Source organism: Passer montanus, unplaced genomic scaffold (genome assembly GCF_014805655.1).
Source record: "Passer montanus isolate IOZ18808 unplaced genomic scaffold, ASM1480565v1 scaffold35, whole genome shotgun sequence".
Lineage (NCBI taxonomy): Eukaryota > Metazoa > Chordata > Aves > Passeriformes > Passeridae > Passer > Passer montanus.
The window spans coordinates 5,114,499-5,130,831 of record NW_024368263.1 but is presented as its reverse complement, the minus strand read 5'-3'; the positions used below and the strand labels follow the sequence as shown (position 1 = coordinate 5,130,831).

The 16,333-nt window shown below is 42.7% G+C and overlaps 1 protein-coding gene across 1 annotated transcript; it reads right to left on the bottom strand.

The window, feature by feature from the left end:
- Positions 1-1,250: 1,250 nt before the first annotated feature.
- Positions 1,251-15,972, bottom strand: DGKE (diacylglycerol kinase epsilon). The gene is made up of 11 exons (XM_039715931.1): positions 15,277-15,972; positions 13,567-13,726; positions 12,996-13,115; positions 11,927-12,070; positions 10,069-10,226; positions 9,730-9,781; positions 9,472-9,585; positions 8,910-8,981; positions 8,264-8,391; positions 7,254-7,365; positions 1,251-6,922 (listed from the first exon to the last, which is right to left on the bottom strand). The coding sequence occupies exons 1-11, from the start codon at positions 15,720-15,722 to the stop codon at positions 6,764-6,766; spliced, it is 1,665 nt and encodes a 554-aa protein (XP_039571865.1). The 5' UTR covers positions 15,723-15,972; the 3' UTR covers positions 1,251-6,763.
- Positions 15,973-16,333: the final 361 nt, after the last annotated feature.

The window sequence follows — 16,333 nt, the reverse complement described above, 5'->3', positions numbered from 1 at the left end:
GGGTTTTTCCCCTCTCAAAAGACAATGTCATCCATCCACCAAAAGACACTTTGGGAGATGATGAACAACCCTAAAACTCTTAAAGTGACTTTATTTGAAGCCTCATTATAAATCACTTTGCATACCTGTACCTGCTTCTCCCAGAAGGATCCTGGCTGGGAGGAAAGCATAAGAAGCCGTTGTCTCTGTCTGAAAGCATTCTTTGCATCCATCATATGGAGAATGAAGCGTCCCATCTGACAGGTGTTTGTTGTCTTGAAGCCACCTTTATCATTGTCACTGCCCCCATTTTTCACAGCAATCAATTATTCTTCTACTAATTACATTAATTTCAATCCCACATCCACAGAAGGCTCAGAAGCATTCACCATTTGAGAAAGAGGGAAAACAACACACAAACAGTCTTAAAAAGGTTTGATCGTGGCATAATACAGGAGCTGAGAGGCCAGAGCCCTTCTCTCTTTTGTGCAAATGAGACCAGGGAACAGAGGAGAGGACTCGGGGAGGGGACTGACACCATGACAAAGTGGCCCCACAGGATTCACTCACTTCCAAAGGCCGAACGAACCCATCTGCTGCCATCAGGGGAAGCACTGAGCCGCTCCATCCCGGCTCTCGCAGCAGCATTCCCCCTCGCCCCGGTCGGGCCGTGGGAGTTTTGCTGATTTGCTCTCAGCAGCACCTCGGCCCCATCTCCAGTTCCTACTGACACCAAAACATCTCCTGTTAAACCTTACTTGGAACTGCTCACCACAGGTAAGGGTTTGTAGGGCTCCTTCCCCTCTTCGAGTAAATAAAGTGCAGCAGCAGAAGCTGCTTTATTCAACATTATTTATATATTTATTCAACATTACCGTTGAAGCCTGGGAATTCAAACCATTTTAACCACACCTATTGCAAAGCCACACAACCTCAGCTCCTCCCAGGGCTCAAGAATGAACCAGGAGCAGGCAAACAGCTGCCGAGAGATCTTTGCAGGTCACCAGTGTTAGTTTTACCTCCAGAGACATTACTATGCTGTCTAGAATTTTTCCCACGTGTTGAGGTTTGAGATGCTCAAATTTTTCAGCAGGAATTTTGGGCAGTAGCATGGCCACAGAGTTAAACAAAATACAACTTTGTTCTCAAAAATAAGCCTAAACTCATCCGGCTGCAGCCCTCCCAGAGCCAGGCAGTCATCCTCATCCCGGGGCTGCTGCAGAGTTGAAGACTCACATTTGTTTTTATGCATAGTGAGGAAAAGGAAAAGCTGAGTTTAAATACTTTAATCCACACCCTTAAATCTACAGAGAAATACAGTACAAATAACAAGACAAACAGATGCATTAGGAAAATCAGTAACAGAGCCAGTGCTGTGAAAAATCTGTATTTACCAATTTTTATGAAGAATATAGAGCAGATGTTTCTCCATAGAGAATTTTAGGGAGTGTAAGTCACAGAGAGAGGCCATGGTACAACCAACTCAAGTTTTCAGTTTCCCCATAATGTGCAGCACCCACAGAACAGGGCAGTTCTGTGGCTCCACTGAAGCTGCAGCTTCTCAGGCTGAACCTGGCCCAAACCACACACTGTGCCCATCTAACCACTGCACTAACCATCCAATCTGTATGAGACAAAAGCACACTCACTGCCTCTGCAGCAAATAAAACCAGATGTCTCTGCTTTTATAACAATGACTTTTAAGGGATTACCTCCTTACCCTTCCATTTCAGCCTGCCCTCTCTTCAAAACCACAGGAAAACCAGTTTGAGGTTTGAAAACATGGCTTGATGTCAAGGTAAAAATTGCCAATTTTGATTTAAACATTTATTCTGGAGGTCCAAGATCACGGTAACTGGTTCTTTCATGCAAGCAAGAGCTCACACCCTGTACAGCTGAGAGCCACGGGCTTGCTCTGGGTTTTGCTCTCTGAGGGGCAGGAATGGTGCAGTGTCTGCTCACAGCTGGGCACGAAATACAGAGCTCCAGCTACACCATAAGGAAACAACTGATCTGCCAAGAGTCCCCTGATCACTCCCACTGCTCTGTGGGAAATAAAAACATACTGAATCCCAAATGTCACCTTTCTCAATTGAAAACTGCCTAAAATGTTACGAATTCTATTTTTTGAGCTATTTATTGCACTTTAGGCTCATTTTTTCCTTGTTTAGCGCCACTTTATAACATATAGACAAACATTCAATATAAATCCCACGTGGCAGCATCACAGCATGTGTAGCTAAAGAATATACTTTTTAAAACTGTTACCATGCTGACATTTCCTTGTAAGTAGCAATTACTAATTAAAAGTTACAGCTCTTAAAAGCAACATTTTACAGTATTCTGATCACTACTTACTAAACAATTACTATACATACTGAAGTTACAAGCTACAAAAATAAAAATCCATTCTGTTTAACTACAAAAATCCTAGAAAGAGAGGATGGCTGGAGGTACTCAAAGGATTACAGCAGTTTGTAGCAGACAAAATGGCTTTTGAGGGATGTAAACCTTGAAGGTACAGAATGCAATAAACTCACATACAATGTAAGTTCCTACATAATCTTAAAAAGAAAACTATTTTTATGCTGAAATCTACAAACAAGTTGCAAATTAAACAATGCAAAGAATTAATTACACACAGCAGTAGGGGGACAGCACAGGACACAGGGCAGTATTAAAAAGTACAATTTTGAGCACATTCATACTTTTGAACAGTTAAGGGCCAGATCCTCAGCTAAGGTCAGTCTGCACAACACAACTAGGTTTAGTCAAGGCATGTGGCTTTATTCCAGCTTGAAGTATCTCCCTGAGATGCCCAAAGCCTGAATTGGGTATTCAGCACTCTTAGATGATAAAATCATGATCACGTCGTGCTTGAGAACTGTGGCCTCAACATTGCTGAAACAAAGAAAGTGTAAATTCTCTCCATTTACTTAATTAGCACAGGAAGAAGTGGATTCTGCTGCTTTGTTCAAGAAGCACCTCTCATTTCTCAGAAGAAACCTGCATCTTTAATTAAGTGGTTGACATTCAAAAGAATCAGTTACATCCTAGCATTTTTGAAGACAGTCTAATTTAATTCCAACTGAAGACTTCATTTTTTATTTTCCAAAACAAAGAAAACTGCTAGTAGTCATTACAGTAAGAACACATGCAGATTTTAAGTGTCCTGCTCTTCCCCAGAGAATAACTGGGTTACAGTGCTGCTCTACCAAAAGCATTTGTTGCCAGGTAAAAACCAGTAACTACCCTAACACTGATGCCATTGTGCTGATCACAGCTGAAGGTGCAGAGCTTTTTATTTAACCACTGAGATACAGTAACACACACTGTAAAAGCTTCAGTGCAATGTAGCACACAACCAGAAGGAATTGGCCAGACTGAAACCAAACCCTTCAAGGATCAGTTCTCAGAACCTGTGGAGAAAAGGGACGTTCCTCCCCAGCAGCAATGAGAACAAAGATTGTACTTTCAATACAGGCCAGGGGTATTGGGGAACCTTTAGTGGTGATGGTGGCTGGAAAAACCAACCAGGTGGGTCACTGGGCCAAGAACAGCTCTGTGAAGCCATTCCAATTTTCTTGTCTGACAAAGTGACAGGAGGTTCTGTGCACATAAAAATGCCCAGCACATCCTCTCAACCTGAGTGAACAAGTACAATGGAGCCAGGCAAGGAGCTGAGCCACAGAAAGGCTCTCCACGCAGATTTATGCTTTTTGTATTGCCTGTCACAGGACTGAGAACCTACCTTAAAGAAAGTTATCAGAAACTGACCAAACTTGCTACTGGATGCAGCAATACAACTAAAAAATAAACTTCATGGACTCACTTCAAACTGCTTGACAATCAGTGTTATTGTTTACCCTGTACATTTTACACAAAGCTATAATATACTGGCAGAAGAAACAGTTTGTTATTTGGCTTTTTAAAATATTGTTTTCTCTATTTTTCCAATGTTTATGATTAACGGGATCAGGGAAAACTCTCCAGTGCAGCACAGGAGCTCAGCTGCAGAGTCCCCTCTCCAGACACAGAACAGGCTGTGGGGGTTACTCTACAAGGAGTAACTCCTTGCATGGAGGAGCTGTTTGCAATGGGGCTCTGTGCACCTACGTTTAAAAAGCAGGGAGCAGTTTACAGATGCACACCACAGCTCTGGGCAGCTCCAGCTCTGCTCCAAATGAGCCAAGCCCAGACTGCTGTGCCAGACAATCCTGGAGCCCACTGCTGAGGCCAGACTGGGGCTAAAACTGGAAACGGCTCCACCAAGTCATTCCAGACAGGCTTTAACCCAATTTGCAGCACAGCAGAAAGGAGGAAACACTGAGAGCAAAGATCAGCTGGAAACAGCAAGGCTTCCCAGACTCCAGGGCTAACTGTGTTTTACAAGCCCTTTTTCTGCCACACAAATGACAGCTACAGAGTCACAATGGACACTGCAGCCTTACAGAATGTTCTCCAAACCACAAATACAGTTTCACAAGAGGCCTCCCCACAGCCACCACGGCCACATTCACTGCCACCACTTACAGTGCATTGGTGAGACACAAACTTCTTCACCTCCAAAACCAGGATCATTCAGCAGTGGTTTTCCCAAACAAGCACCCAGTTAGACACTACCTTCACTTTGTTTCTCCAGCAGGAATGATGGATTTACCCTTTCCAGAGGATTTCACACATGCTGGACTGAACTCATGGCAAGCTGCAGTGGGAACACAGGGCGACTTCCAACCTTGGCATCAATTATTTCTTTTCTAGATGTCAGCAGTCAAAAGAGTAAAGTTTTTCAACAGTTAAAGGTTCTTGGGCTATAAACCAATTTGAATAATTATCTGATCAACTTCAGGGAAGTCTAAACTGCATTATGAATAGTTTAAAGTAGCCAGTGGTGTCACTTCAGATACTGCTTTTCAGAGCACATACCCTGCTTTCCCAGAGATTCCTCATTTGTTTGTAAACAACAATTATGTAAGAACTACAGCACAGAACTTAAATACTTTTAGGGTGCTGATGGTTACAAATTATTAAAAAAATAATAACTGGTAAGATTTTTGAAGCTAATAGAAATTGAAGCTCATAACTAAAAAAGAAAGTTAATGGATTCATCTAGCATAGCATACTTAGGGTTTTTAAACACTTTTTACATATATTTTACTATTATTTTTCATCTATATTTACATACAATAAAATAATTAAAGTTATGTGTATAAGGCTAATGAATATGGAATTTACAAATGGCTTCTGCTTTACAGTTCATTACACTCTAATCACATTTTCAGACTGCTACAAATTCACTGAGAATCAGTAGTATTGAAGTTCTAGTACATACACTTTCTACAAGGAATACCATCAAGTTAAAAATGCTTTCCAAAGAGGATTACAGTTGAAGGTTTTAAAAATACTGACGTTGCCAAGTTTCAATAAATTATTTTAAAATATAAATAGATTGTTCACTGTTAATGCAAACATCATTTTACAGATTTCCAAAAAATGGTTTCATCTAAAAAAACTCTAGAAACACAGCCTACTTTACCCAATGGTCTCATTTTCAGTCAGCATAAAGAAAAAAAAAATTAAAACCTGGGGGATTGTGACAAAAGCAGCAACATTCCAAGTTCAGACCAAAGCTCTCACCTTCTTACAAACTTGGCTTACACAGGATAAATTCTCTTCCTACTTGGAAGAGCACCTTCAGTAACTAAACTGAATTTACTCAGTGAGATATTTTAAACCTCAATTCAGTTCTCACCTGCTGCAGGCTTAAAATTCTTACAATAAAAAGAACAGGAGTAAGATATTTTACTTTTGTTAACCATGAAGATGTTTTCACCTGAGAAGCTTTTAACCTGAGAAGCTTCAGACACGCCAAGCTGACAGTCCCTGTGTGCTGCTGTAGGTGTTCTGAACCTCCTTTCTTTTAAACCCTTCTCTCTAAACAGCTAATAAAGATGCTCCTTTGTCCAAGTCTTCCTCCAAAAACCCTGGCCAAAAACTATGATGTTGCTATTTGCAAAATCTAGAATTAATCTCTCACTGAACTGAAGCAAAGTCAAGTTACAGGATCAATCAGTGCAAGTCATGGTACAAGTATTTTGAATTGTATGTTGGGGACTCAAGACCTCAGGGTACTCTTTGGCTTACAAAGCCACTGAAAAAGGTAATTTTTTAAATAACATTTCCAGAAACCTTTGGTCCAAAAGCAATTTTCTTGCTGAGTACCTTCCCCAGAGCTCCTAGATCCTCTACTCTCCCAGTGAAGCTTATTAGAAATGACTGCACAAGCAGGTGCACAGAGTTACTGCTCTTGCTCCCAAGCAGAGATGGCAGCCAGGAGCAGGCTGCTGTCAGAGCATCCACCCATGTTCTGCTTGGTCTGGGGCAGGTGGAAGCAGGTCAAACCCCCAGCTGTTCCCCTTTCCAAGGGTATGAAACATCTCTCTGAAACATGGTGCTGTGTGTGTGCAGAAGACCTGACTGCACAGCAAGGAAGGGGTGCAGCATCTGTCCCTTTCCAGCCATTAGAGCTGGAAAGGCTGGAGGGCATCCCCACCAACCCAAAAGCAAACCAGTTGTAGTAATTCAGCTGTGAAAGTTTCCATGAGTGCAGAAGCATGGCTTTCTCCTCAGCTCCAGTTCATTCACAAGTATGAACCTTAGTTCATAAAGCTCAGTCCTGATCAGACATCGATGTTTTAACGAGCTGAAGTTCCTCACTGCTGCACAAGAAATTCCAATTGCACAAAATCTCCAGGTCTGGATCCACCTGCTCCCTGCTCTGGTGTCACTCTGACAGGCTGGAGGCATCATCATCATCTGTCTGCTCCCCAGAGTGGTACAGCATCAGGGCGTGGGTCTTGTGAGTGATGGTGACAGTGCAGGGCCCCTGTGCCCAGGGCTCCCCATCCACCTGCATGGGCATCTTGGAGCTCTTCAGGATCAGCTGGTGCCAAACACAACAACACAACCACAGCAATCAAAACAGCTGCCACCAAACACAGCAGCACAATCACAGCAGCTCTAACTTCACCTTTTACAACTGCAATACACATTCACAGCCTGCCAGGGAGAAACTGTGAGTGGCACTCACAGGCCACCAACCACAGCAACACAGGTCTGTGTATTATAACACAATAAGTTTTTACTAAGCAAAGAGAAATATCCATCTCAACTGCAAACAGCAACTTCAGATCTGATTCAAGCAGCTGAGTGCTTGAGATTCTGTATTGTGTATTAAAAAAAAATTAGGAGAACAGTCCCCAGGCAGCACTTACCCTCACTGTGTGTGCCTGCCCTAGGCGAACAGGATTTGCCAGCTTCACCTGGATCTGGGCACAGTGGAAAGAACCATGAACACCAACAACTTCCAGAAGTCCATCATCATGTCTATGAAATAAAAAAATGAGATTTCTTTCAGTGATGCTGATGAGCTCCAGCATATCTGCCCCAACACTACATCCTCTTATTGCTATTCCCAGAGAGAAGACAAATGTGCTACCACTACATTTATGTATTTGTGCTGGAGAACAAATCCCACTGAACAGCAAAGAAAGCCATCAAACCCCACAGCTATGGAGCAATTCACCAGTCAGCACACCCGAGCTGGCCTCTGGAAATCATGGATGTATGACTTTCCAAGGCTCATTGTGCACGTTTAAGGCTCACAGTGGATTTCTCTTCCATAAACTTGTACAATTTTCTGTCTTTTTACTCAGATATTCATCAAAAGGAAAATTTTTTAATGGCTTAATTTTTTAGATCTGAGTAAAGGACCTTGCCCAAGTATTTTTTAGAAATTCAGCACTGTAAGCCTTGTAACAAAACTATGAGTATATTTATATAGATGCCTTCTGAAGAAGAAAGTCACAACAGGGAATAATCACTGTTTGAAATTCTTTTCTTTTTCTCTTTGGTATTGTACATGGGAGTCAAAATGTTGGGACATGTTTTGTTTTTACTTTCCATTTTAACCTCTAATGAGATGTGGTAATTTAGATTCTGAAATGGATCCATCTTCTACTTTTTGAAGGCTCACTTTATCATTAATACCCTCTCCAATGCTTCTGCTGTCTGTCATGCCAGACATTTTGAGCAAGTCTTAAAACCCCCTTGATGTGTAGGATGCCTTTACTCCCAGTCTCCAAATCAAGGAAAATAAACAAATGTGAGATAGCCTGTCCCAAGGAACCCTCCCAGCCTGCAGACAAGCACAGCCTGCTGAGGGAATTCCTTACACTGCAAGAACTATTAAAGGAAAAAACAGAGCAAAAAATGCCCTCTGTACCTTGCCAAAGGATAAGGTTCATCCCCCATTCCTTCCCAGAGCCTGCAGCCACCTCCCCAGTATCCAATATTCAGCACAATGATGCCTTCCAAATTGGGCAACTCAATCCTCTCACCATCCAACTCTAGCTTTAAAAGACAAGCAGAAGTTAATTACTGTGGATCAAATTCAGTACTTCAATAAAACTTATTCACTTTATGCATTTAATAGGCTTCCACTTATAGAAAAATTGGCCCTGCACCAAGAAAATGTGTTTTCTTTCCATATTAAAAAAATCCTTCTGATTTCACAAGACATCAGATAGTAAATTTCTATTAGTAGAGAAAAGAAAAAAGGAACTCTCACTTATGTAAGCCTCTAGTGCTATGGCAAATTATAGCTGAATATCAGTGCTTGCACTCACAGAACTGAGTCAAGGCCAGAAAAAAAAATCAGGAATTTTCAGTAAGCCCCAAGACATGAATTCCATGAAGTAAGCTGCAGACAGCAAAAGGAACACAAAAATACTCCAAGGTCATAGCCACCCTCACACAAATATCATTAAGTGCAAATATTGTGAGGAGCAAAGCTTCTCTCCTTTTCTTTCACAAGGTAAGTTTTTGCACTTCACTGACTATCCAGAGAATAAGCAAGTAAAAAAACTTACCTCAACTTTTTTGTTAAGATCTTTACATTGTTGTACTAAGCAGTCTTTGGTTCCATAAAAAAAATAAACAGCCTACAAAAAAATCCCAAACAAAACAGGGAGAAAAGAAAATATTTTTAGAAAAAGATGTAACATAGGAAAACTATTTGAAATATTTATGTATAGTTAGGGCCATGCAAACCTTATCTAAAACATACATATAATATATTTGCACATCCTTGAACTAAGCCTTCCCCATGAGAGGAGCTACAACTTGCATAAGAAACTAGATTTCCACTTGAAAAGGGAATAAGCACTTAACTCATGAAGTTTCAGAGCAAATGAGAAATTCTGAGCAAAAACTGAGCAAACAGCAAATTTTGTAAGCAAGCAGAGGCAAGGCAGAACACTCATGAGTAGGCTTGCCAACATATTCTACCATGGAATCCCCTTCCCTAAGAAAAGTTTATTCAAACTCTTAAAATGGCAAGAAGAAAAGTAGTGGTAAAGGAATGTGAACCTAAAAATAGCCTGAGGTCAAATCAACAACTCCAAGGAGGAAATGCCCCTTTAGCAAACACACCTTATTGATGATTCTGCTGGAAAACAGAGAGGGAGTTTTCTCACGATGGGCATGGAAATTCAAAGCCATAAGAGCATCAGGTCCTACAGAGAAGTAGTTGTTCATTGTGAATACCTGTAAGACAGAACTTCCAATTATGCCTTATTAAAAAACATTATTAAGGTTTAAAATTCAGAGTGTTTAATGAGAAGTTGATAATAACAACAAAATTACATACAGGTATTCCATAGAATTCACATTCATACTTGCAAACCATACCTTTGGTTTCCTTAAGTTGTAGTATCCTTTGTTTGTTACTTGAACCTTCCACCTGAAAAACAACAGTTGGTATTTAGATTTGAGACAGACAGTCCTCAGAATCAAAGCTGTAGCTAGGAATCTCATATCTATACTGGGATTAAGGCAAATACTCAAATTTAATTAAATTATGAGAGTTAAGCCCTGTAGAACAACAAAAAGACTAAATTCAGACCTCAGTAAGGTTGTAGTTCCTTCTGGCAATACTTGTGTTTATGTAAAGAAGCTGCTGCCATGGTCTATCAGTAGAGCTACAGCAGTGTTTGGTTCTACACATTTTGTCTTTTCACTGTTCCTTACCTGTCTAGTTTGATTCCATCTGCCTCCATGACATTTCGTAAGATCTGCTCTACAGGCACTTCTCCAGCATAACCTGCACCCCAGCCCAGTGTATTAGACAGGTCATTCCCTGTTCCCAGAGGTAAAATTGCAACTTGTGGAATATATCGTTCTTGCCCCTAGGATACAAAACCACTGCATATTAGCTCCTGCTTCAGCACTCATTGTCTCCCTTCCATCCCCAGTGCTCAGATTAGATCAATTCACCTTCCCAGCAGCCTGTCCCACAGAGCAGAGCTCTGGGGCTGGCACAGCAGCTGGCACATTGAGCTACTTACCCAGACATAAGGTGAAGGAAGGAAATGTTAAAGCATTGTGAGAAGAGAATACAAACACAATATGGGAGCAACACATTATGAATACTGAGCAGAGTATTCCTTCCCAGGGATGATGCTTGGATCTGGGAAGTGACACGAACACTGAGAGATGTAACACACAGGGCTGTGAACTGCAACAAGACACCAAAAGGCTCCCAAGACTGAGGTGAGGTTAGGTCTGAACAACAGATGCACGGAGTACCAGTGCTCAAGCACACGCAGAAATACAGATGCTCAAAGGAGCAGAGTCAGTGTCTCAGTTTCACACTGTCACCCACAGATGGAGCACAGTGACAGGAGCTGCTCAGAACAGCCACCTCAGCAAAGGACTTGTTCACAGGAGGGTGAACAACTATTTCAGCTGTACTATGGCCTCTGCAATTCAGCTGTGGAAAGCACTTGTAGTAAACTGGCACCTTGGTTACTGTTTTATCCAGAAAGGTTATCAGCCAGGCATCAACCTGTATTTGAGAGTCGAGATAAATGAAGGGAGCAAATAACCTACTGCTGATAAGAAAAAGGTTTTTCTGATTAATCTCCACAGTTTACCTAACACCAACGACTCAATTTGAACAGAACAAAGAAAAACACAGATTTCATCAACTATATCAGCACTAAGGGACAATATATCAAGTGCACAGGACCACACAACCATATACTCATATTCATTAACCTTAATAGGTACTTTATTTCTACTTTATCAGCACACAATAATTCTCAAAGAGGTTGTTGGACTATGTGTGAAGTTGTAACAATGGCCTTCAGCTACAACATTTTATGTATTAACAAGAAAGCTGCAATAAAAAACTTTAATATAAATCCTTTCTTTCAGCACTAGAGAAAAAGTTTATTAGGTAAAGCACTAAAGCTTATTAAAATTATTTTCCATTCTTAATTCTCTCAGGAGTTCTTAGGAGCATCCCATAAATGAGAATATCTTCCATTTCAAATCCACAATAAACAGAGTTATTTTTTTTCTCCTCTATTTGCAGCTAATGGGCAAGGCTGCAGACAGACAGACTCTTCAGAACATATGGCAAGGAGCAGAAGCAAATGACTGCACTCACTCATGCACTGGCAACATAACCAGAACAGCTGGCAAAATTATGAGGTTATTATAAAAGATTGAGTGTGCTGGGAGAAGGGAGCACTCAGAGCACACTAGCCAATATCAGCAATACCATTTATGACAATATAAATCTGTTCAGACAAAGAGGAAATAACAATGCAGAAAATAGCCAGCAGCTTGTTCTCTCCTTGTTTTGCAGTAAAGAACTACTACCAATATAATTTAAAATCTAAAGTGTTCATATTCTCCCTGAACTACAAGGAATAATAAGATGCATTTCCCATACCCTTTCCCAATATGAATAAGCAATTATGCAAATATTCCTCTGTAAGCCTATTCAGGAAGATGAAGGCAATAAATGCAGGTAAGAGATGAGAGGTAGAACTTTGGCAACATCAAAACTCATTTCACCTTTTAATTTAAAACACAATACCTTTATCTTCATTTCATCAATTGCATCCAGGACCCAGCCCACTGTGCCATCCCCACCACAGACCAGAACCCTGACAGCATTGCAAGGCAGCCAAGTGCAGAGCTGGAGAGCTTTAGCAGGTGCAATTTTGCTGAGATCAAAAACCTAGAAAAAAGGAAAATAAGGAATTCTGTAAGTTCACAGAACAGGACTCAGGATTTGGCTCACAGATAAACAATTTCAAGAAGTTAACTCTAATGTAAAACAAAGATTCCCCGTTTGCAATATTACATTAGCAAATGAGTTGTCTTGACTTTCATGAGCAGGATTTGTTTCCCAAATTCACGACAGAGCACCAGGTGCCTCCCTAGGATTAAATGGCATTGATAAACTGAGCTGACAGAACCCTTGGAGAAGTCTGTATCTAGAAGCATGATGATGAATTCTGTAAAGATGAAAGACTTCAGATAAAAGTAACTTTAAAATACTCAGCACACAAAGAGGTTTATTCTTTAAAGCCTTATTGGGATGCATTTGAGACAAAACCACAGTGATTTCTCTTGGGCTGTATTTTACAGCTGGGTTTTGAACTTCAAAGGAAGAGTATTAAGGTGCAGCCAGGAAATCCAAGAACAACTGTCTGCCTTACACAACATCCTGAGCCATCCCAGTGGAGTTTAAGGGGAAAGCAACCACACAAAGCAAAACTGTCAAGGCAGACATTTCCACAAATAAAGTGAGGATTCAAATACAACTTTCCTATAAAGAAGATTTAAATGGCTCATTTTCTAAAAAGGGTACACTGTTTCAAAAGTCAGATACTTCTGACTGAATTATTATGAATGCATGTATTACTGTAAGCAAAAAAAAAATGGACTGGTATTAGAATCCTAACAAACTTGGGGCTGGGAGAAGCCTCTGCACATTTTGTTGCTCTCTGTGAAGCTGTACCTTGCTAAAAGAACAAACTGCATGAATTTGTTTTCTTTACTGATCTTCCACAAGACCCTATTGCCATTGTGTAAGCAAGATGCCATCTATTCTGCTCTAAATTTATTTATTTATTATGGTGGCTTTGCACTGTAAATACCTGAACGGGGTTCAGCAGCATTTTAAATTCTCCTAGTAAAGTTTCACCCATGTTGTTTCCACTACGAGTGTTAGCCAGCACCATTACTGGCATCCAGTGTTTCCTGCAGTAAGGGCCCACCTGCAAAAGGTAAAAACCAGCCTGTCACAAAAATACTGCACGTTTGAAAATGCTTACAGCCCTGCTCCATCCCCTGCAAGGGCTGAAATGAGAAAGTCACCAGTCAGTTTGAAGCAGACAACACAGAAATACTCCTGACACATAAAGGCTGAAGATTCTGCAGTGCTCAGGACAATGAACCCTACAATGCACTAAAAAACTCACAAAAATTCAAGGAAGTAAGGTAGACAAATTTCAGTATTTTGGAATAAAAAAATCCACATCTGCTTGTATTTCAACAATGACATTAATAAAATGACAAACACCACTGAATTAACACAGCAAGTACTTAACAGATCTTGAAACATTTACATGACAGTTGCTACTGTCACAATGTATTGAGTTTCAAGGTCTGTCTGTGGGTTTGGGTTTTTTTGGTATATTCTAAACCCAAGAAGCAGCAGGCCATTACCTTTTCATAGTTGGTTCTTTTCTCTTTACGCATCTGGTTGATTGCAGACAAATAGTAGGGTGGAATAATTAAATCTCTGAATTCTCCAAATGTACAATCCTCAGTCCTCAAACAATCCACCATGCATTCATCATGAACAGTGTACTGACACCACACACACCTGAGAAAAGACCAAAACACACGAAAACAATCTTCAAACAGGCACATCGATTTTGCTCATTTATTTTAGACTTTTGGCAAAGTATTTATGCTTACATGCACCATTATAAGTAATATTTTCATTCCCTGGAAGCCTATGTATTTGCTATAGAAAATTACATGAACTGGTCATGTGCTTGCAGGTCTAGGAAAGCATTTGAATTCTGCTGAGAAAAAAATCCAAATTTTAAATTAATTCAGTTCTTTTTAATTTAAAAAATAGGTGCTGTAAATATGCTCCTGTTTGTAATATTAACAGTTACACTGAAAGCCTGAAAAGGAACCTGAACCCCTGTCCATCCTTCAAGATAAAACACTGGAGCTCAATTCAATACAGTGAGACAAGAAATGAATTAATGCATTCCTTAAGATTGATAATACCCCTTTAAGCCTGAAATCTAAAAGGTTATACAGAACTGTACAAGGCTGATGGGATTTAGTTATGCAAAACTGCTTTGCTTTATGACCTATTCTAAAAGCTGTCCTGGAAAACAAGACTAGAACAAGAGGAAATACTGCAATATCCACTTCCAGCCTCTGCAGAATGTTAATCCTCATTTACTACATCCAAAGCCTTGATTTAAGCAGCTGGGAAAGCTATTTTTGGAGTCCTCCTGACTAATCCAACACACAACTAGAGTATCAATGACGCTTGCCCTATACTCTCTCTTCCTTCCTCTCCCCTTTGCCTCCAAATTCCTGCCCTTCCCTCTCCTACACACACTCTCAAGGTTTTGTTTCTGATCATGTGCTCTTTTTCTCTGTAATTCTGCTTACTTACCAAGCAGTTTGACAGTGTCACATAGAAGCAAAGCAAAAGCTGGCAGAATCTAGGTTGAAAACATCCCCTAAGTAGGCTGAAGTAACACACTGGGGCACCTGCCATTGCATTTTGGCACTAACAACTTTGCAAGCAGCCTTACTAATGGCAGTGCAAATCCATTTATCGTATTTTTAAAACACTCTGAACCACAATCTTTACCAATATATTGCAGTAGCTTACAATACTTCCCTTTAGCTGTTTTGAGCATCCTTAAAAATGAACCTGAAACCTCTACAGAACATTGCTTGCTCTATTTACACTGAGCAGAAGCCAATTTTGAGATGCACACTTTGGTTCTCTGAACTGTAAGCTGTGCCAATCAAACTGCTCAGGCTATCCAGTGTACAACCAATGAATTTATCAGAAACTTCCTAATATCATCCCCTAAAATACAAACTCCCTTGGACAATGAGAGTCTCTTATATATAATTATACAGGAGCCTGCACATCATGCTGGAGTAATGCAATTAAGAGAACGAGTGGAGTGAGATGCAACGCCACACTCTTAATCCCTGACTCACAAGCACCCATTTTAATTTCAGGTTCTTTGACTTTGGTTTAACAGCACTTAAAAGTTGGTTTATCTTATCTGACTACTGCAGGATGTCTTTTGGGGTGTGGTCTCCCAACAACCCTGCGGAAAACACAACACCGCAGCGCTCCTACCCGGCCAGACCGCCTCGCAGTACCTGTAGTCGCAGAGCTTGGGCTGCGTGCCGCACTGCTGCCTGCAGACCGCGCAGCAGCTGCAGAGCGGGACATTGCCCCGGACCCAGTGGTGCGGCATGGAGCCGGGCGCTCCCGGGGCGCCCCTCACCAGGATCTCCTTGCAGAGGAAGCGCCGCTCCGCCTTCTTGAGGCAGGCCTCGCAGACGCGCAGCCCGCAGCAGCCGCAGAAGGCGCCGCGCAGGATGTGCTGGGCGCACACGCAGCAGTACGAGGGCTGCCCGAACAGGTCCGTGTAGCGCCAGTCGTGCTGGCTCTTGCGGAAGATGTCCCGGATCAGCAGCTGCCGCCGCGAGCGCTGGAAGCTGCACCAGGCCGTGATGAGCACGGGCAGCAGCACGGAGCACAGCGTCCACACGGCCAGGCGCCAGTCGGCGCCGGCCCGGGAGGCATCGCCCGAGCCCTCCATGCCCGGCCTAAGCCCGCGCACCTCTCGGGCAGGCGGCGGGGCGAGCCCCGGAGCGGCCCCTTCGCTCAGGGAGCCCAGCCGCAGCTTCACGCACCATCTTCTAACCCCTCCTCAGGGCTCGGCACCGACCTGCGCCGCATCGCGCCGACGGCAGCGTTCCGCCGGGGCTCCTCCGCTGCCCTCCTGCCGCTGTCCCCGGCGCAGGGAGGACGCGGCCGCACGGCCCCGGCCGCCCCTCGCCCCGGCGCACGGCGGGCTCGGAGCGGCGCCGCGGGATGCGCGGGGCGGCGGAAGCGGAAGCGGCGCGGGGCCGTTGCCGGGACACGGGCGCCGCCCGCCCCGCCTGTCGCGACAGCCGCGATGTCGCCAGCTGTCCACGGTGCCTGGCGGAGCGGCTCCGGCTCGGCTCCGGCTCCGGCTCCGGCTCGGCTCCGGCTCCGGCTCCGGCTCCGCTCCGGCTGCAGCTCCGCCGGGCCCAGACCCGAGGCGAAGGCCGCGCCGGCTTGGGGCCGAGTGACGGCGGTGTTTGTGTCTTTATTGCCCAACCAGAAATGTTTTCCCCCATAATTTCGTTCTGCCCTAGAATCATGGAGTCACCAGAGTTGGAAGAG

What these genes read in the sequence shown, in the direction of transcription:
- DGKE (XM_039715931.1), bottom strand. Translation starts at nt 15,722, where the DNA reads ATGGAGGGCTCGGGCGATGCCTCCCGGGCCGGCGCCGACTGGCGCCTG. An exon ending in TGCTGCTGAACCCCGTTCAG is followed by an intron (nt 12,071 to 12,995) that starts GTATTTACAGTG and finishes CCTTTTTTCTAG; the next exon opens with GTTTTTGATCTCAGCAAAAT. An exon ending in GAACCTTATCCTTTGGCAAG is followed by an intron (nt 7,366 to 8,263) that starts GTACAGAGGGCA and finishes TTTATTTCATAG; the next exon opens with ACATGATGATGGACTTCTGG.